The sequence below is a fragment of the Anabrus simplex genome, chromosome 6 (assembly GCF_040414725.1).
Source record: "Anabrus simplex isolate iqAnaSimp1 chromosome 6, ASM4041472v1, whole genome shotgun sequence".
Classification (NCBI taxonomy): Eukaryota; Metazoa; Arthropoda; class Insecta; order Orthoptera; family Tettigoniidae; genus Anabrus; species Anabrus simplex.
In genome coordinates, this window is record NC_090270.1 from 62565230 (window position 1) to 62586752 (window position 21523).

Genomic DNA, 21523 nt, shown 5'->3' on the forward strand with positions numbered 1-21523 from the left:
TGCCGACATCATACAACATGGAATGTCAAATGGACTTTTTTTTGTCCTTCGAAAATCCCACTACCTCTGCGGGGTTTGAACCCACTATCTTGGGGTCCGGAGATCGACACTCTACCACTGATCCAAAGAGGCATTGATCCACTGATCCAAGGATATGAAGATGAGGATATGTAACATCAGGAAACGTGACCACCTAAGGTGGAATGTGAACAGCCTGCACCATCGAGGTGGAAAATGGGGCCTGGTCGTTGGTGTAAACACAGAAAGACCAAGACACAGTGCAGCACATGTCAGTCGTACATCTGGAAGGAGTGCACAGCTAAAACTCACGTTCCATATGTGACAAGGCTGAATGAGTAGGCCTATGCAGAACTGAAGTCTTCACAATATTGACATACCTTTTGTGTTATATTGTTATTACAGTTATCATTGTTATTAGATGTAGGTAATAAATTATCAGTACAATGAATATCCAGTGATTGAACTGAGATTTTCAGTCAGTTTTGCAATGTGTGAATTTTTATATTAGCAAAAACCAGAAGATTTCCATGTAAAATAACATTTAAAAATAAATCCTGGAGCAAAAAATACATTAGAAACAATAAAGAACTAGTAAAAAGTAGTACAATACAATATAGTAATGCATCATTTGAAACAACCTGGTCTATAAAAACCCAGTGCGACCTCTCACGTCCAAGGAGTGAATGCGAACTTTCCCGGGTTAACTGTGTTCCAATCCAGGTTTCATCTAATTATATCATTCTTGATCATTATCAGCCACCTTAGTCTAGATCTCCCTCTTGCCCTCCCTCCTCATATATGGGTTTTCATCATCCGCTTTAGCATCTTTCTCTCTTCTATCCATGTCCAAACAATCAAGTTTATGCCTCTCTGTTCCGTGGTAAAGCTTTTCCACTCTGATTTAATTTCTGACAACCTCATCCCTTACTCTGTCCTTTCTTGTCTTTCCTATCAGACTTCTTACAAATTTAATTTCACTGACCTGATTTTATTGTCCTTTCATTTAGTCAGTGTCCAGGTCTCTACTCCATAATGGTGGGCAGTATTACATCTTATACTGAACTCTTGAACTTATCGTTCCATCGTTGGTCGTTTGCCTCGGCTGCTTCAGTACAACAATATCATACTCTTGGATCTTGGGGTTGTTACGAGTTTTCTTCTGTCACTACATCGACCACCCAATGATAGGATTCAGAAAAGATCATAACTACTTGAAATGAGGAGCAAAAATGTGCTTACTAAAATACCTATTCAATTAAAATCATGATAAAAATATTTATTAATTTAGCCAGAAAAATAACTTAAAATTTTTACAACATGTTTCAACGCAGTCACAATACATAACATGAGTCTTATCTTTTTATTATCATTTAACATTACACTACGTTTTCATTCTTTGAAATATAAAGTTCGTGGACAGCAAAAATCAGAAAACAAGAATAAAACCTAAAAATCGGGCACCATTGATAAAAACGATAACTGAGAGTTAATCCACATGATCCGTGGAAAATCTGACCTTCAACAAGTAGAATCCTAGATTTAGATTTAATTAGGGTTATCCACCAGTCTACTATCCTATCGGATATTGGAACATCCCCCGAATGGACCCTTAATCGAACCAAATCGACTATCAGTTGCTTTGGATAGGTTGTGAAATATTACTAGAAAGTATGATGTTCATTACAAATTAACATCAATTATCACAATCAAAAATAAAATTCCACCGTGTATTATCATCACGTGACACCCTTAAGTTACAGAAAAATCCCAGTGCTGAAACATACATCACCCCAAACAGATGTTCAGAAGGAACCAACAACACTTGATCCGATGGGATCGTATGTTACGTCGTCCTGAAGAAACACAACTGCGAAATGCAGTAAAACATTAATTCATTATGCATTTAGAAGAAATGCCAAACATTGAAGTTAAAGAAAAGTGATAAATCACTTGAAAATGTTCTTACTAAACCAGCTTTCACGTTATAAAACAATTACGTCGTTAAGTTTGTTCAATTACAAGTCCGCAATGTAACACAAATATTCTATGACTATGACTACCATTACCAATCCGTCTATCTACACTTGTCCCATTAAACTACAAGTGATCGGTAGATCAACGTCTCACATAAAATAAAGTGAATAATAAAAAATGAAAATAAAATATATATATTAACAGCTGACAAATCGAAACTGCATTCGCAGTGTAAATCCTACATAAATCAACTAAGTGTCAACACATGACACTATCATAATATACCGGACATCCGACCAATAAATCTAAAAGTAAAGAAAAAATAAACAGAAAACAAAAGTTCATCGAACTTGAACACATGCGGCTAAGCAGTAATGATCAGTCTCCATTAGCTAAGGTTTCCATGTGGGACAACCCTTACATTCATGCTACTACGGATGCAAAGCTATTATGGAAGCACCTTTTGGCTAGTAAGAATTATGCTGAAACATGGCCTGAATAATACATGCTAATGCTTCTCACATTCATATCCACTACTGCAAAACTAACATTGTTCAAGTCGATTTGCAAAACTGACTAACCTATGTCTTGACTATATACAGACTACGCCCTAATCCTGTCGTTGAGCCCACGTTACAGTGCCTAATCATCCTTAAGTTATATAATACGCTTGACATCCTAAATCTATCGTTGGCATCTACATATTATTTATACTGTCAGGCAAAATCAAAACTTTATACACAATGCCCAGATATTTCAACCTAATCCTCATTAAAACTCTAACACAATGAAGTGAAATTCGCCACAGAATGAACTTGAACCTGGAAATATTACTGTCTATTTCCTACAATAAAGCGTGAAATCGAAATTAAACAACATGTCCAAATAGTTGAATCTATTCTTTAATACAATCTCAACACATGCAGTGAAGTTTTGCTAAATAAAAAGAAACTCAACTCTCCTTTAATATTACATAATATCACTGAAAACAATAGTCACTACTATCCCAATATTCACGATATAACTCGCATGTCGAACACTTTTCAAACAGGTACCACCGTAAGCTATCCAGTGAAGTCACATTTCATCAATCTACTCGAGCTAAAGTATCATTCTAATAAAATTCATTTTTCACACCCACAATGTCTTTAGTCAGCGATAATTTTATCTCATAAAGATACAGAATGGAATTCAATTTATTCCATTGAAGCTCAACTTGTAGGATTCCAGCAAGATATAGCAGATATCTTGGATTCAGGAGATCAAATGGACTGTGTCGCGATTGACCTGTCTAAAGCATTTGATAGGGTGGATCATGGGAGACTACTGGCAAAAATGAGTGCAGTTGGACTAGACAAAAGAGTGACTGAATGGGTTGCTATATTTCTAGAAAACAGATCTCAGAGAATTAGAGTAGGTGAAGCTTTATCTGACCCTGTAATAATTAAGAGGGGAATTCCTCAAGGCAGTATTATTGGACCTTTTCTTCTTCTTCTTGTCCGTTTCACCCTCTTTGGGGTACGATAGATCAATCAATGGTTAGTGAGTCGTGTTTTCCTATCCTCCCAGTACTTTTTCATTCTTTCAGATCTTGCCTTCCTCTCTTCTTCAGAAATTCTGTATAGTCGCTTGGGCTTCACCCTGTCCTGAAACCTCATTTTATCTTTGGTTGTTTTCTTTGCAGATCCATCTACAAGCATCTCTTCTGTAATTTGGAATTCTTGTAGGTCCTTCTCAGTTTCCTTAAACCAGTTCGGCTTGGTTTTCTTATAACGGAAATAGTCGAAGATTCTTTTAGTTATCCTTTTCGGATCCATTCTTAGGATGTGGCCATAGAAGTCAATTCTCCTTTTCCTTATTGTGTCGGAAATCCTTTCTGATTTCCTATACAGAGTTTCATTGCGGATGTGTGAAAGTTCGTTATTATGAAATTTGGGGCCTAGAATTTTTCGTAGAATTTTCCTTTCCTTTATCTCTAACTTTTCCATTGGACCATGCATAGTTATAGATAGAGTTTCTGCAGCATACAGGGCTTCAGGCTTGACTACTGTATTATAATGTCTGATCTTGGAATTCCAGGAGAGGAATTTTTTGTTGTAGGTGTCTTTCGTAAGCTGGAAGGCTGTTTCTAATTTGGTTCGCCGAGATTCCATTGCTTTCTTCTCAAGACCATTCCAACTGATCCATTCACCAAGGTATTTGAAATCTGTGATGATCTCTATTTTTTGTTCCCCCACTTTCAAATATTTTGGAGGATTCTTAATGTTGGTCATTATTTTGGTCTTTCCAAAGGCGATTTTGAGACCTATCTTCTCTGCTTGCTTCAGCAGTTCGAAGGACTGCTCCTTGGCTTCCTCCCACGTCTCAGCTAGTAAGGCCATGTCATCTGCGAAAGCTAAACATTTGATCTTGATACCCTTGTTTACCGATCCTTATTTTTTTTTTTATTTTTTTTGCTAGTTGCTTTACGTCGCATCGACACAGATAAGTCTTATGGCGACGATAGGACAGGAAAGGGCTAGGAGTGGGGAAGGAAGTGTCCGTGGCCTTAATTAAGGTATGCCCCAGCATTTGCCTGGTGTGAAAATGGGAAACCACGGAAAACTTCTTCAGGACTGCTGACAGTGGGGTTCGAACCCACTATCTCTCGAATACTGGATACTGGCCACACTTAAGTGACTGCAGCTATCGAGCTCGGTATATTGGACCTTTATGTATATATAAAAATGATATGAGAAAACAAGTGGAATCAGAGGTAAGGCTTTTTGCAGATGATGTTATTCTGTATAGAGTAATAAATAAGTTACAAGATAGTGATCAACTGCGAAATGACCTCAATAATATTGTGAGCTGGACAGTAGGCAATTGTATGTTGATAAACGGGGTTAAAAGTCAGGTTGTGAGTTTCACAAATAGGAAAAGTCCTCTCAGTTTTAATTACTGCGTTGATGGGGTGAAAGTTCCTTTTGAGGATCATTGTAAGTATCTAGGTGTTAATATAAGGAAAGATCTTCATTGGGGTAATCACATAAATGGGATTGTAAATAAAGGGTACAGATCTCTGCACATGGTTATGAGGGTGTTTAGGCGTTGTAGTAAGGATGTAAAGGAGAGGGCATGTAATTCTCTGGTAAGACCCCAACTAGAGTATGGTTCCAGCGTATGGGACCCTCACCAGGATTATCTGATTCAAGAACTGGAAAAAATCCTAAGAAAAGCAGCTTGATTTGTTCTGGGTATTTCTGACATAAGAGTAGCATTACAAAAATGTTGCAAAGTTTGGGCTGGGAAGAATTGGAAGAAAGAAGACGAGCTGCTTGACTAAGTGGTATGTTACATGTTGTAAATCTCATTATGATAACCGAATGTACAGAATGTAAAAAAGTTTCAAACACATTTATTAAAAACCACCATTCCAATAAAATGGGAATGTTTTGCTTAAGGTTTGTAAGCATCTTCAGCCACACTTAATCTAAAGCTAAGTCAGGGCCCTGAACTGGGTTCCTCATTAAAGTATAATACATGCATTAATACAAGATAAAACAGTCATAAAAATCTAGTCTGTAAAGAAAGCGATGCTTAAATGTAACTAAAATTCAATAATAAACTTGTCATAATATTATATGTACATGGAATGGATATTAGTGTTTGTCTAAAAATAGTATAAGTTGATTATTTGTAGAATGAGACATAGTCAGATTTTCTGAGCTGTCAGCGGAGAGATGGCATGGAATGACATTAGTAGACGAATAAGTTTGAGTGGCGTCTTTAAACAAGGAAAGGTCACGATATGAAGATAAAGTTGGAATTCAAGAGGACAAATTGGGGCAAATATTCATTTATAAATATGGGAGTTAAGTGTTGGAATAACTTACCAAGAGAGATGTTCAATAAATTTCCAATTTCTTTGAAATCATTTAAGAAAAGGCTAGAAAAACAACAGATAGGGAATTTTCCACCTGGGCGACTGCCCTAAATGCAGATCAATATTGATTGATTGATTGACTGAATAATCAAGTATTATCTTGACTAGGTGTCAGAATGTATTTCGTTCGTGAGGTCGGCTATCCCAAAATGCACTTTGCTGGTATCAAATAGAACCGTCACTTAACTGCCGTGGCCTACAGTCTCATATAAAATAGTAATCATGGGAGAACATCTACTTGTCCTTAAAATAGGCATTACAACATGCTCACTTAGTTTTTACAACCTTTACATTCATCATTCATCTTACACAGCCTGTCTCAGATATTACATCTTAACATACACCATGTCACAAAAACTCCTCTCCGTCAGAAACAGGGCCTCTTATTCTCAACCGCCTGCTCATTATACATCACTCAGAAAATACAGGCTTACTCTGCCTTTAACATCTTCCTAACTATTCTCATAATATTTCATTTCCATTACAATCCATTTCTTCTTGTTTGAAACTTTTTCAAATACAAGCAATCCCATGACCAAACAACTTTATAATAATTTCACAATTAACTTCTCTAAATTTTCCTGATCTCAAGAGCAAATTAGCATAGCATGATTTTCTTTATCACAAATACACGGCGTCAAAGAATTTAAATTTCCCAAAAATAAATGCCAACTTTATCAAACTTCACTGGATTTCAATATAAACTGCAAATATCGCTTGACATTACTGCTGAACACATAATTTATCATCTCAAATTTATCCTGACGTGAATATTATTATTATTGGACTAGCTGTTACCCACTGCTTCACTAGGATTTTGCAAGTTGATAAAAAAAAATTGTTCCTCGGTACTGCTCTAAGAACATTATCTGAAAATCCCTATAGTATGAAAACTTGCCAAAAACTTGCATTTCATTTATCCCAGGACCACTTTGTAACCCACGTTTGTGGCATTGCCTTTTAGGGCAAAGACGACCAAGCTACTGGTAGAGCTAAAGCTAGAACATGCGATATGTGAGAAACAGTCCTCTTTTAAGAGAGAGAAAAAAAAGTTTCTTTATTTCCAAAGGATATTCCAAATACCAATTTTCACATCTGTAACATGTTAGCTTTTGAGATATAAGTATCCACATAAAGAGAATTCAAATCCTTCTTCACTTATTTTCGATCTCCAGCTTAAGTTGATTTTCCAAAAACAGAAAAGGGCTTCTAGGTCAGAGAGGATGAGAAAGTTCTGGGAGAAGAAAAAGAAGAAATTAACTCAAATGTATTGATTTAAGTGCTCCAATGAGGGCATAAAATATGTAAATAATAAATAATTATGTTAGGCAAGGATAGCCTATAGGACTGCACAATGTATTAAACATTAAAATGAGTGCGGTCGCTTCCACCTTGAAAATAAGTGAATTGGGGGGGTCCAGAATATCCATGTATAATAGAAAGCTTAGTGAACACACCATTTTCACTAAGAACTTTTCAAGAAAAGAAAAACATAATTGAAAAAGGTAGTCAAGGAATAAAAAAGAACAGTACGATATTTTCATGACTCATGGTACATAAATCTGGAATGGTTATGTGGTTGTGCAAAAATGAATAAACTGTACTGTTGACCATGTATTCTATTTTCCTAAAAAGACAATTCTTGGAATAAAGACGGTGTGTACAATTTAGATAGTTTCAGAGTTTTAAAGAGATGCCGATATGATTGAGTTCGGAAGGTCCAGAATAGTGTTCTGTTTGAGTACAGCTTACAGAAAGAAAATTGACAAGCATAATGAGTTATTTAAAAATAACAGATATATTGTCAGCTCTTTTATAGTTACTGTGTGTTTTCTTTCAAAGCAAGGCTTACTTTTCAGGGGTCATCGAGAAACTGAAGAATCTAATATAGGGAGTTGTATGTGTGTATGTTGGGTATTAAGCCCAAAGACTGGTTTGCTCCTCCACAGTTCTACTAACAGTTGTCACTGATAGCCTGGGCGTCACTGAAGAGGCATACTAGGAAAATGAAGAGTGAGGTAGTTTCATGTTGCTTTCCTCGCTGAGCAAGACGTTGCTATTACATATCAGTCTGCCAAGCCCACCGAAATGCATGCACCAACTGACCCTATGAGTGATATTTTCACACCATTCATAACAGAGACTGGCTGCATAAGGAATGGTATTACTAGCATCGCCCATACCTTGGTGACCTTCATACTGTCAAAGCCAAGGATGAGACTGAGACAGGTCAATGAAAGTGACAAAGTTATTCCATCCCATACTAGAAGACATAGTGCACTGTAAACACTACATCTCGCTAGCAAAGGCATTACAGGGAGTTACTAGCATTAATTGCTAAGAAAGATGACGTATTTTGGCACCACTTACAAGGAAACGTCGGCAATGGTTAAATCGCCGATTGCGATGAAACTTGGAAAACACATTGAGCTACACGTAAAAATGATGTCGGCATCAATTTTGGGTGCCAACATTCATTAGGGCATTAACTACAGGGCCTAAAAGTTGCGACATTTCAAGTTCCGTGCGGTCAGCGATGAATACCTGCTGGCTAATGCTAAGCTGGCACACTCTGCGTGCCTGGAGCCACGCCTCTGCACCTCCTCTCCTCGCCGCTCCAACTGGTTCACCACAGCACATTTCCCTTCTCCCCGCACTTGCTGGCTGCTTAGCTGTTCAACGGGACCGGCTCTATACTTCGCTTCTTTTCGTACTATAATTATTGAAATCCATAATAATAATATTATTCGCTTTACGTCTCACTAACTACTCTTTTACGGTTTTTGGAGATGCCGAGGTGCCAGAATTTAGTCCCGCAGCAGTTCTTTTATGTGCCAGTAAATCTACCGACACGAGGCTGACGTATTTGAGCACCTTCAAATACCACCGGACTGAGCCAGGATCGAACCTGCCATGTTGGGGTCAGAAGGCCAGCACCTCAACCGTCTGAGCCACTCAGCCTGGCAGAAAAACTTTAAATAACGTTCCGTTTCACACAAAATGGTAATAAATAATCTACACTAATATACCCGTATTTTATTCAAATGTTATACCGTATTTTCATTCCTGCTAATTCCGGTGAGTTGTCACATTCGTGGGATGGGGTACCGCGTCCTATTATTTACTTCTAAAATGCCTTAAAGCTGTCGGTAGTGTCCTTTAGAGTGGACATACATATGGAATTAATTAAATTAAATCACCCACCACTAAATAAACCTCCTACCTTTAAACAACATTAAATACCTTTTTTTTTATGTAAAGAAATTACGAGCCCGTGTAGAGGATCTCAATGAATGTAATGAGATTCGGTACCTCGGGATATCAAAACCTGGTCATAGGTCCATATCTTCTTTTTATGTCCCCTTCCCCCCACCCATTTTGTGTATGCTATCAGTTGTGTCATAACGAAATGACATCACGGACGACAACAACAACAATTATAAACTCCGAGTTTGAAACTACTGGTATTTTCCGTATTGCATACTCTGGTATAAGGAATAGGCCTATAGGTAGAATGTTTTTATTTGTGCTTGTACTGAACGATTTATTTATGTTTTGCAGTGACAGGCACAACACATTTCAAGTGCAGAAATGGTTGTCGAATATAAATAAATGTAATGCATAGGCAACTTTGATATGGGTTTGACATGGAATGTAGTAACGTTTAATGTAATAAGAAAAGCCTTAAAAAATAAAAACGATGTGCATTTATATATGCAGTTGATATACAGTAATCACAGGCAGACCTATAGTCTTACTGTACCGGTACTTTTGCGTTATAGCTGACGAAGGTCTATGTATTCAACAAGTATTGATATTAAAGTATCACACTACAGTCTTCTGGGTATAATGGCAGTAAAATACGCAAAAAGTTAAATGGCTGTTGTACGAACTGGTACAACAACAAACAATAAAGAGGCAGCACAATAAATGACACCGTGTACATTACATCGGGCAAACTCCCCGTCAATAACCGATAGTAAACAAAAACGATCTTTGGTCTATTCGAAACATTAAAAAATAGTGAAAAGAAAACCGAAACAAAACACAATTAACAACAGGCACCATACTTTTTTTGCTAATTGCTTTACGTCGCACCGACACAGATAGGTCTTATGGCGACGATGGGATAGGAAAGGCCTAGGAGTTGGAAGGAATTGGCCGTGGCCTTAATTAAGGTACAACCCTGGTGTGAAAATGGGAAACCACGGAAAACCATCTTCAGGGTTGCCGGCAGTGGGAGTCGAACCCACTATCTCCCGGATGCCTCTAACCGCACAGCCAACTCGCTCGGTGCAAACGTTATCATAAACATTTCAGAAAACGTAAACTGACTAATACAATGTGGAAATCACAAAGGAGAGATATGAGGAAGGCTGATAGAGTACGCAAAGTGTAGCACAGGTTCTCTTCGACAGCTAAGGAGCCAGCAAGCGCGGGGAGAAGGGAAACGTGCTGCGGCGAACCAATTGGAGTGGGGAGGGGAGGAGGTGCAGAGTCGTGTCTCCTGCCACGCAGTGTGCCGGCTTAGCATTGTCCAGGAGGTATTCATCGCTGATCGCGCGGAATTTGAAATGTCGCAACTTTTAGGCCCCGTAGTTAACACCCTAATGAATGTTGGCTCCTAAAATTGATGCCGACATCTTTTTTACGTGTACCTCAATGTGTTTTCCAAGTTTCATTGCAATCGGCGACTTAACCATTGCCAATGTTCCCTTGTTAGAAACATCTACAGTTTTCTCAGGACTTGGACTTTCATCTGATATAAAAAATGATATTATTGAAGCGATAGCTACTTTTATGACCAGCGAAATTAAGGGCGAGATTAAGAAAGCAAACTTTATTTCCGTTATTTTGGATGAAAGTACAGACATTTCTAACAGAGCACAACTCTCGACTGTATTTAGATATGTTAGTCCCGAAGGTTAAATTCGAGAGGGATTTTTGAGGTTCAGTGATATACGCGGTGACCATTCTGCTGTTTCTCTCTCTAAACATCTCTTTGGAGTGTTACAAGAATTTCAGTGTGCTGAAAAGTTAGTAGCAGAAACATTTGATGGCACAGCAGTGATGGCAGGACAGCACAGTGGGTTGCAGAAGTTAATCATGGATAAATATGATCAGACTATATTTGTTCACTGCTATGATCATAGGCTCAACTTGGTATTACAGCAATCTTTTAACCACATCAAGGAATGTAAAGTATTTTTCAGACCTTGTCTGGGTTAGCAGGGTTTTTTTCAACATCCCCTAAAAGGGCCGCTGCTCTTGACAAAGTAATACAGAGACGATTACCAACAGTACCGCCTACCCGATGGATATATGCTGTTAGGCTGGTTGAAGTCTGTCCATACAGATCTCCTTGAATTCTTCAGAGAAATGAAAGACAAATGGGACGGTGGAACGAGAATTCAAGCTAAGGGTTACTGTGTTACCCTGCAAGACTTTGATTTCTAATTCCTATTAAATTTATTTGCTGAAGTGCTCCCTCAATCTGATATTCTGTATCAGATCCTTCAGAAGAAAATATGTAATGTTGCCTTCTGCTCCAAAGAGATCCAGCAGTTTAAAGCGTTTTTGCAGACAACCAGAAATAATTTTGAAACTATGTGGTCAAAGTTGCAAGACAATGGAGAGAGGCAAGATTACCCTCAAAAGCTCCAGAGAATTGCTTTACGTCACACTGACACAGATAGGTCTCATGGCGACGATGGGACAGGAAAGGGCTAGGAATGAGAAGGAAGTGGCCGTGGCCTTAATTAAGGTAGAGCCCCGGCATTTGCCTGATGTGAAAATGGGAAACCACAGAAAACCATCTTCAGGGCTGCCGACAGTGGGGTTCGAACCCACTATCTCCCGAATACTGGATAATGGCCGCACTTAAGCGGCTGCAGCTATCAAGCTCGGTGATTTTCTGATATTAACAAGCTGGAGTTCCTTCAGTTAATTGATACTGACCAGTTTAACAATTTCACTAAGAAGTTCCCGAACAGTGCCTATTTGTTAGTGAAGACCTATGGACGAAATTTTGACTGTATAAAGCTTAAAAGTGAACTGTCTGTCCTCTACATGAAGCCAGACCTTGTGAAAAATAATGCATATGACCTCTACCAATATTTGCACACCAGTGGTCTTAAAAAAAGCATATCCAGAAGCAACGAAATTGATTGACCTCATTCTCACCATCCCGGCAACTAGCGCTTCCGCTGAAAGAAGCTTCTCGGCCTTAGAAGGGATACACACCTTCCAAAGAAATTTTCAAGTACAGGACAGGCTCTCTGCACATTCTTTGATTGTGATTGAGAAGAAATTTCTGAGTGACTTATTGAAGAGGCCTAATTTCTACAATGCTGTGATAGACATTTTTGATGCCACAACATGCCGTCGTATCGACCTGAAGTACAAATAGGAAATACTGAGGTAAGACTTAAAGCTCCGTTAGACATTAATTTTAAACTTTATGTTTATAAGTGCATGAGTAGCCTGCCATACGTTTTGCATTATGTGAACTATTTTCAATTAGTGCATGATCGAGACTGCTAATTTCTATGATATTGATGCTCACGAGTGTTCAATATATTATGTACCATTTCATCATTTTCAAATGATGTTATCTTATACAAAAGTAATATCAATTATCCAGTCTTTCACTTTTACAATATGACATCTGTACTGCTCCTAAAAATGCTGTGGTGCAAGGAGTGTGGTAACACTTTTCAAAACATCATGCGTCGCCACAAGTACATCCAATATTCAAGGTAAGTCATTAATATTACACATATATACATGTTTATAGCTAGTGTTCGATAATTCTGGATAAGTTTTAGTTTGCCATATTTTCAGTCCACGTACAGACATACTGTAAAACACTTCCGCCCTCATAGGGTTAAGATACTTTAGCTATTTCTCAAGAAGGAAGGAAGCAATGGAGAAGATCACGGTAGAAGGGAAGGTAACAAGAGGGAGACCTCAAGGATGAGCGCCTACGAGAAGGGTTGATTGTACAAGGACACTTGTTGGAAAGTCCTTATTCTAGGCTTCACAGCTGGCCAAAACTTTCTAACTACTCCCGATGGATCACCACATGCTGCCAAGGGTAATAAAGGAAAAAGAGAGGGAGAGGAGAGGCTTATCAACAGTACTCAGAAAACTGGAACTGTAAACTGATGATCATGATAATGATGATGTTATAAAAGTAATCATAATTAAAATTCTACTAACTTCAGTCTGAAGCTGCTGTTGGTTTGGTTCTCAAACATCGGCCACTCCTCTCTGCATGCTTGACAGTCACAGTGGAACCAGTATCGTGAAAGCAGAGTCCTTTGTCTTGCTGCACGGGGTCGCTTCACGAATATTGGACCGTAATTTTCAGCTACAACTTGTCCTTGTTCGAGTGGCCTCAGAGCTCTGATTACAATACTTTTGCCCACAAAGTACCTGTACATACAAAAGAATAAGGATAGGATAGAATTATAATTAGTAGATTAGAATATCGATTATCAGAGTTAATGTAGATCAATACTACCTCAGATAGACAAAATCTCAGATCAAAATGGATGGTTACTGTAAAACTTGTTTTCAGTAGAAATTAGACAAACTATTTTCTCATTGGTCGAAATAGAATATAAACAAATCAGGTTAATATGAACTTTCACATTTTCTTTTTCTACTTGTCTGACCAACTGCTGACATAGTATTTACAATAATGACAAATCAAGCCATAAAACAGCAATTGGATGGTGGTCAGTGATACATAACTCATGCTGCAAAACAGTGGAGTCGTTAACGTTGTGCTTTCAATCTGATACTGATTAGAAGAGAGCAGTTAGACTCAAGCCATGAAACAATTTAATTATTTGGCATTGATGGAAATGCAATCTATATAACTTTATTTTTCTTTGACTGGGCTCAGATAACACAGAAGTTCAGTTAGTTGAGACTCAGATAATTGAGACTTTACTGTACATAGAGATGATTGATTTTAAGTCCTAGGAGATTCTGAACTCTTTATACTGTACACCAAAGATCTGTTATTATTATTACTATTATTAATATATTATTATTATTATTACTATTATTATTATTATTATTATTATTATTATTATTATTATTATTATTATTATTATTATTATTATTATTATTATTATTATTATTATTATTATTATTATTATTATTATTGAATTAAGGAGTCACTTGTAAGATATTATTTTTAAAGAAAATGCACAAAAATATCTAGAGGGGCTAAGACACTGCATAAATTTAGAGAATTTACTACAAATAAGAATATCCTAACCTACTTTCCAGACTTTTAAGTCAGAGTAACCTCCAGAGGGATTCATTAAGCGCTAATGCAAAAAGTGTGAAATGTTGTTCAGAAATTAAGTAGTGCAAATAGGGGGGAATATTTAAAAATTATGTGTGGTCATTAAAGTTGGGTTGGTTAGCTTTTTTTATAATGTGAATTTCAATAGCTTCCTTGATGTTCAATGATTCACTTTTATTTTTGATGTGTAAAATTTTTAGATCTGTGTTGATGTCTGTGAAATGCTATGACTTGCCATATACAGGCTCTCCGAAGGCTGAATATTGATTGTAACTGATCACATTTTTGTGCTCTTTGTATCTGGTGTGGAAATTCTGTTTTGTTTGGCCTATATATGTGGTGTTGCAGTTTGGTTCTTGACATTTAAGTTCATAAATTCCTGACTTGGAGAAAGGGTCTTTTATTATTTCTCTTTGTGGTGGGGCTATGTTTTTGCAAGCAATTTCTATGTTGGTGATTAGTTGCTTTAGGTTGTTTTTGGTATGACGTTCATGGTAGTTGAACTTGAAACTTTTTTTAGTAGATTTATTTCCTTAATTGAAAATGTAGTGTTTGATCTATTAATCATCTTGGTAAAAGTTAGTGAGTTTGTTGTGGTTATTTTTTTCTGGTTTAGTCTCTATATGTCTAAGTTTCTGATTTTGTTGTCAATGATGTTTTGTTTTTTGAATGCTTCTTTTTTAATAAAATAATCATGTAAAAAAGAAATCAGTACAGAAGAATATCCATTGAGTAGCGTGCCAAAAGTTGCTTAGGTTTAAATGGACGCATATAATTTGTTTGTTTGTTGATTTCAGGAAATTCAAAATAAGAATATCCTAACCCACATTCCAGACTTTTAAGTGTAAATGACAAATACACCTCCACTATTGATGTTGATGTCACCGAAAACATGCACAAGAAAATGACATAAGGAAAATTACCGGTCAACTAGCCATCCCATTAAATGTTCATTAAACAACCCCAATATATTTTCCAAAATAATAATAATAATAATAATAATAATAATAATAATAATTTGGCGTAGGGACGTGGCGCCCCCATCGCCCAGTGGGAAACCACTGCAATCAGCCACCCGAGTACCGGCGGGAGAACCGAGGCATGGGGTATGGAGGAAATGCCATCCCGAGTCGAACACCAGGCTCTCTCCAAGGCTTACAACCTTGGAAGTAACTTGGTCGATGTAAAACTACACCGACCCCAAACTACAAGTTTTCAGCTGCAAAGCATGGAGGAAAATTCAACAGGAAATTGTACCCCAGGTGGTAACCAATCCACCGTCACCTTGAGTGACGCAAGCAGGCCTTCGGATTCTGGGGAGCCTGCACCTACATGCAAGGAGGTATCGGAGACTCCTAGGAACAAAATCAGCCACAAACACCGAAATTTTTTTGCTACCTTCAATGCCAGCTCCCTCTTGAAAGTTGGTAAACTCAAACATCTTACGGATGTCCTCTCCCATCATGAAATCCTAATTACAGCAATTCAAGAGTCAAGGTTTACTGATGAACATGCGTTTGAATCACAAGGTTATAGAATCTTCAAAGGGAAAACTGGCAAACGTGTGATGAAAACTGTTCCGCACCTTGACACAGAATTTATTGTCAGCAGGAAAATTATTGATTCAGTCACTGATTTCAGCTCTCCTAACAGCAGGGTCTCAATGCTTAGCTTTCGGAGTATGAACAACGTACACACGCTTGTGAACGTATATGCGCCAATCAACCAGGCAAACAAGAAAGACCCAGAAGGAACAGACAAATTCTGGGAGGACCTGGAAGATGTTATATCAAAAATTCCTGACAAACACACAATCATTTTGCTTGGAGACTTCAATGCCCAGATTGGCAAAGAAAGGAAATTCCAAAATATCGCTGGAAACTATCCAGCCCACAGATGAACCAACCGAAATAGGGAAAGGCTTATATAGCTTTGTAAGGCATTCAATCTTGTTCTTAAGTCAACAGCCTTCAAACATCTACCGAGAAAACAAAAGATATGGATATCACCAAATCCTCACTCAGGAGAATTTCAAATAGATCATGTTGCCATTGCACGAAAAGCAACACAAGAGATCCAAAATGTTAAAGTCCTGAGAAGTGCTAACCTTGACTCAGATCACTATCTATCCAAGATCAAAATTAAGCTTCATCTAAGAAACACCAAAAGAGTTAAGATAAAGAAAACTAGTAAATTTTTATACAGAAAAGCTGAAAACCAGCGAAGAATTCACTCAGAAACTTCAGTCTTTGGACACAGAAAATTGGGAACAACTGAAAAATGCCATTGTTGAAACTGCTGAGGAGACAGTATTGCTAAAGAAACCAAAGAAGCATCCGTGGTGGACTCAAGAATGTGATGAAGCCATAACACAAAGACAAATCGCTTGGCAAAGATGGAATTCCCTGAAGAATCCAGAAAGATATGAAGACTTTCTGGAGGCTAGGAAACATGCAGCGAAAGTGATCCGCCAAGTAAAGCGCGCATTTGACAAAAACCAACTGACACAGATCAAACAGGACTTCAATAAGAATAATACTAGGGATTTCTATAGAACCTTCAAACGCAACCTCACCAAGTACACCCCACCAAGTCTACATTTCCGAGATCACAACGGAAAAGTTGCTTACAATGACAAGGATAACTGCCAAATCTTGGCTAAATATTTTGAATCTCTTCTTAACTGCGAAGTACCAGAATCAGAATTCACCTTTAAAGAATCCAGACATCCCAACCCAGACTCTTCTCCCCCCAAAAAAGAGGAAATCAAACAGATAATTACATCATTAAAGAACAAAAAAGCACCTGGAGAAGATGCGATAATTGCTGAACTCTGGAAGTCTGCAGGTGAAAAGGCGATTGATAAACTAACTGAGACCATTCGCGAGATCTGGGAAACAGAGAAGATCCCAAATGATTGGACAGCAGCCCTGATTCATCCCCTACATAATGAAGGTGACAAAACAGATGTAAACAACTATCGCGGCATCTCCCTTCTCTAGGTAACATACAAAATTCTCTCCAAAGCCCTTCAAACTCGGGCAGAAGAGCAACTTAATTTACAGTTGAGTGAATACCAACGAGGCTTTAGAAAAGGACGATCTTGTGCAGAGCAGATCATGAACCTTAAGTCTGTCCTGTCGTACCTAAAATCCAGGAATAAGAATTTTGTAGTTACTTTTGTTGACTTCCAAAAAGCCTACGATTCCATAGATCGACACACACTCCTCCGCATTCTGAAGGAAATGGGCTTAGACAACAAAACGAGAGCTATCATTCAACAGACCTTAACCAGCACTATGTCCAGGGTGAAATTCAGGGGAGAAATTTCGAACGTCTTCGAAATCAAGACTGGTGTTAGGCAAGGGGATGGAATATCACCGCTTCTCTTCAACTGCGTTCTGGAGAAAATCATTCGGGAATGGCGCAAGGAGATGTGCAAGGAAGAGGTTGAGAATGGCCTTAGAATAGGACATAAGAAAGATGATCTTATCATAGACTGCCTAGCTTTTGCAGATGACCTAGCGATCTTTTCTGACTCCCTAGATACTGCTGAAAAACAAATTAACCAACTGAGAATCCAAGCAGCAAAAGCTGGCCTCCAAATCTCGTTCCAAAAAACAGAGTTTATAACCAACATCAAGCCAGCTCCCAGAGAGCTCATTGTGGAACAGGGAAAAATCAAGCAGGTGGAAAAGTTTAAGTACTTAGGTGAGTGGATAGTACCTAACAACTCTGAGAAAGAAGCAATCATGTGCAGAATCAACAGGATGGAGGTGGCATATCAGCTGACTAGGAATGTCTACAACAAAAGATCAGTGTCCATCAACGCCAAGCTTAGGCATTATTGTTCAGTTGTACACCCGGAAGCACTGTTCACAGCAATGAACAGAAAAGGTCTGATGGAGAAGCTAGAAGCTAAAGAAAGAAAAATCCTGAGAAAGATTCTTGGACCAATCAAAGAAAATGGTGAGTACAGGAGACGACACAACAGCGATCTGTACCAGCATATGGAGAGGATAACGGACATGATTCGGAAAAGGAGGATTAATTTTTATGGCCATATAGCACGCATGAGCACACAGAGACGGACCATTAGGATCTTTTCCTACTTTCTTAACAAGAAAACCAAGGGACCCTGGTTTATCGAAGTTGAAAAAGACCTTCAAGAAATAGGAATCACACTCAAAGACATCCAGAAATGTGCTTCTCTCCAGAAAAAGGTCCAGGGAAACAAGAGGTTCCAAGAAAGGCCAAAGTTAAAAACAGGCAAGAAGTGGAGTGATGAAAGAAAGGAGGCTCACAGAACAAGAATGCGTGAGTACTGGGGAAGAATTAAAGCTCAAGGATGCAAACGGTTGAAATAACGTGGTCCACAGCAGGCCGAAATGAAGAAAGAATAATAATAATAATAATAATAATAATAATAATAATAATAATAATAATAATAATAATAATAATAATAATAATAATAATAAAGCTGAAAGTACAGTTCAAAGTAACCACCGAGTTCACTGCAGCATTACGTAATGGAAAGGTACCGTTAAGGTAGCCAGCTGGCCTCAAGCCAAGGACAGAGTAATGACCACCCACATTCCTGGTTAAACCGACAAGGAGATTGGATATACCACTGAGCACTTTACTAAGATAGGTGCTGAGCTCGATAGCTGAAGTTGCTTAAGTGCGGCCAGTATCCAGTATCTAGTATTCGGGAGATAGTGGGTTCAAACCCCACTGTTGGCAGCCCTGAAGATGGTTTTCCGTGGTTTCCCATTTTCACACCAGGCAAATGCTGGGGCTGTACCTTAATTAAGGCCATGGCTGCTTCCTTCCCACTCCTAGCCCTTTCCTGTCCCTTCATCGCCATAAGACCTATCTGTGTCAGTGTGATGTAAAAGCAAATTGTAAAAATAAAAAAAATAAAAAAAACTAAGATAGGTTATAATTTTCAATTTTCAGTGACTTTCTTAAGCAACCTTTTTCCTACATTTTTGTACCTTGCTTCCTGTACCCTACAAAATGATTTACAAGTTTTCTTCACTACCATTAAATTTTCTTCCTTGGTTTCTCCAATACTGATTCATTTATGGTTGCATGTCGTAATTGCAACTTATTGCACTTCCGCTGTTTTCTTTTGCAAATTCTATAACACTCAGCTTGAATAAGGCCATACAATGCGATTGTTCACTAATTTTCGCACAGCTGTAACTTTTGGCTTCTGCACTACGAAGGCCATCCGGAAAGTGGTAACCGTTTGCACAATAAAGACACGGGAGTAAATATTAACAAATATACGCATTTTTATTGGAAAGAGCATACTTTACTCTACTTCTCCACATAATCTCCAAGCAAATTTAAGCATTTGTCATAACGTGGGATGAGTTTTTGTATTCCAGCGTCATAGTCCTCCGCCGCCAGCATATTGAAATACGTAGTCACGGCTCGTTTAAGTTCTTCATCGCTGTCAAATCTTTTTCCCGCCAGAAAGTTTTTAAGCTTTGTAAAGAGATGAAAGTCCGGGCTATACGGGGGATGGACAAAGGTTTCCCACTTCAATTGTTGCAAAAGTTCTTGTGTTGCCGCAGCTGCATGAGGCCTGGCATTGTCATGAAGGAGAATGATGCCTGTATACAATAGACCTCGCCGTCGATTTTGTATTGCCCGCCGTAATTTCTTTAATGTTTCACAATACGCATTAGCATTAATTGTGTCACCACGGGCCATAAAATCAATGAGCAGTACACCTCAACGATCCCAGAAAATGCTTGCCATGAGTTTCCTGGTGGACAGAACTGTCTTGAATTTTTTTGGTTTGGTTGGTGAATGAGCATGATGCCGCTCCATTGACTGTCGTTTACTCTCAGGTGATGCATAACAAACCCATGTTTTGTCCCCAGTAATGATGCGAGTCAGGAAAGAGTCTCCTTCATCAGAATAACGTCCCAGAAACGTCAGTGCTGCAGCCATACGCTTGGTTTTGTGTTCCTCTGTAAGCATGCGAGGGACCCACCTTGCACAGATTTTTGAATAATGCAGATGGTCTTTGATAATTTCATGAACAATTATTCGAGACACATTAAGAAAATGTTCACAGAGTTCATCAATTGTGATGCGCTGATAGTTCCTCACGCATTCGTTTACTGCGCTCAGCAGTTGGTCTGTAATGACAGATGGTCTCCCTGAACGCTCCTCGTTGTGTGTATTTCCCCTCCCCAGGTTGAAGTTGCGACACCAGCGCCGAACAGACGACTTGTCCATGACATTGCCTCCAAACATCTCCGTTAATTGGCGATGAATATCACAAGGTCGAACGTTTCGTGCATTAAGAAATTTAATCACGGCCCTCACTTCACAACTGGCGGGGTTCTTAATTTGTTTAAACATTTTAAACGATCACAGACACAACACAGGCAATGCCAGCATCACGCAACCTTGCACAGAGCAGGCAGACAAGCCACTAACGCGGTCTGACCTTGCCCAGCGGCTACCCGAGTCATCAGTGCTTCATGCGGCGCTAACGGATACTACTTTCCGGATGGCCCTCGTACATGCGGCACTTCCGAATCATGCTCGCACACTATAGTTACTAATAGAAAATTCAGAAAACGACGGACGGTACATGGAGGAAAAGGAGAAATGAGGATCTCTACAAGTATTCCGAAAAGATCACGGACACAATGCGAAAACGAAGACTGAAATTTTATGGACATCTCTTCAGAATGAATGACACCCGCCTGACTAAAAGGATATTTAAATATATAATTGGATTGAGGAGAACAATGAAATGGGTGGAGGAGGTTAAGAAGGACGCAGAGGAAATTAAAATAACACCAGAATTGATCCTCAACAGAAAGAAGTTCAGAACTCGAGTAGATGACCACAAATTTCATGAAGAGCAGCGGAAGAACAGGCCCAAATTTGTAATATCTGAGGAGCAGAGAAAAATAAGGAGTGAACGAATGAAGAAGTTCTGGGAAGAGAAAAGAAGAAGATTGGCCGGAAAGCATTAAGTTTCACGCGGTCCACAGTTGGCCAAATTCGGAAGCAAGCAGAAGAAGACACATTTTTGCAGGCATGCAGTGATGATGGACGGGTAGGGTGGAAGAGGGAGAAGGAACACTGTTAACTGTGAATATGTTGTGATATAGGTGTAATGGACACTTGCATTTGTGGCCAATTTTATTCAAAGTTAAGGAAAAATATTTCAGGTACAAGTGAAAATGTTCTTCTTATATATCCCAAAAATTAAGCAGGGGTGTGTAATACTGCAGGTGATAGAG

At 38.5% G+C, this 21523-nt stretch overlaps 1 protein-coding gene across 1 annotated transcript in view; it reads right to left on the reverse strand.

Moving 5' to 3' along the window:
- Positions 1 to 21523, reverse strand: part of Smyd4-2 (SET and MYND domain containing, class 4, member 2) — a 69470-nt gene that overhangs the window by 6633 nt on the left and 41314 nt on the right. The window contains exon 10 of the mRNA XM_067149007.2: positions 13142 to 13357. Within this exon, the coding sequence (XP_067005108.2) occupies positions 13142 to 13357 (216 nt within the window). The remainder of the gene's footprint in view (positions 1 to 13141; positions 13358 to 21523) is intronic.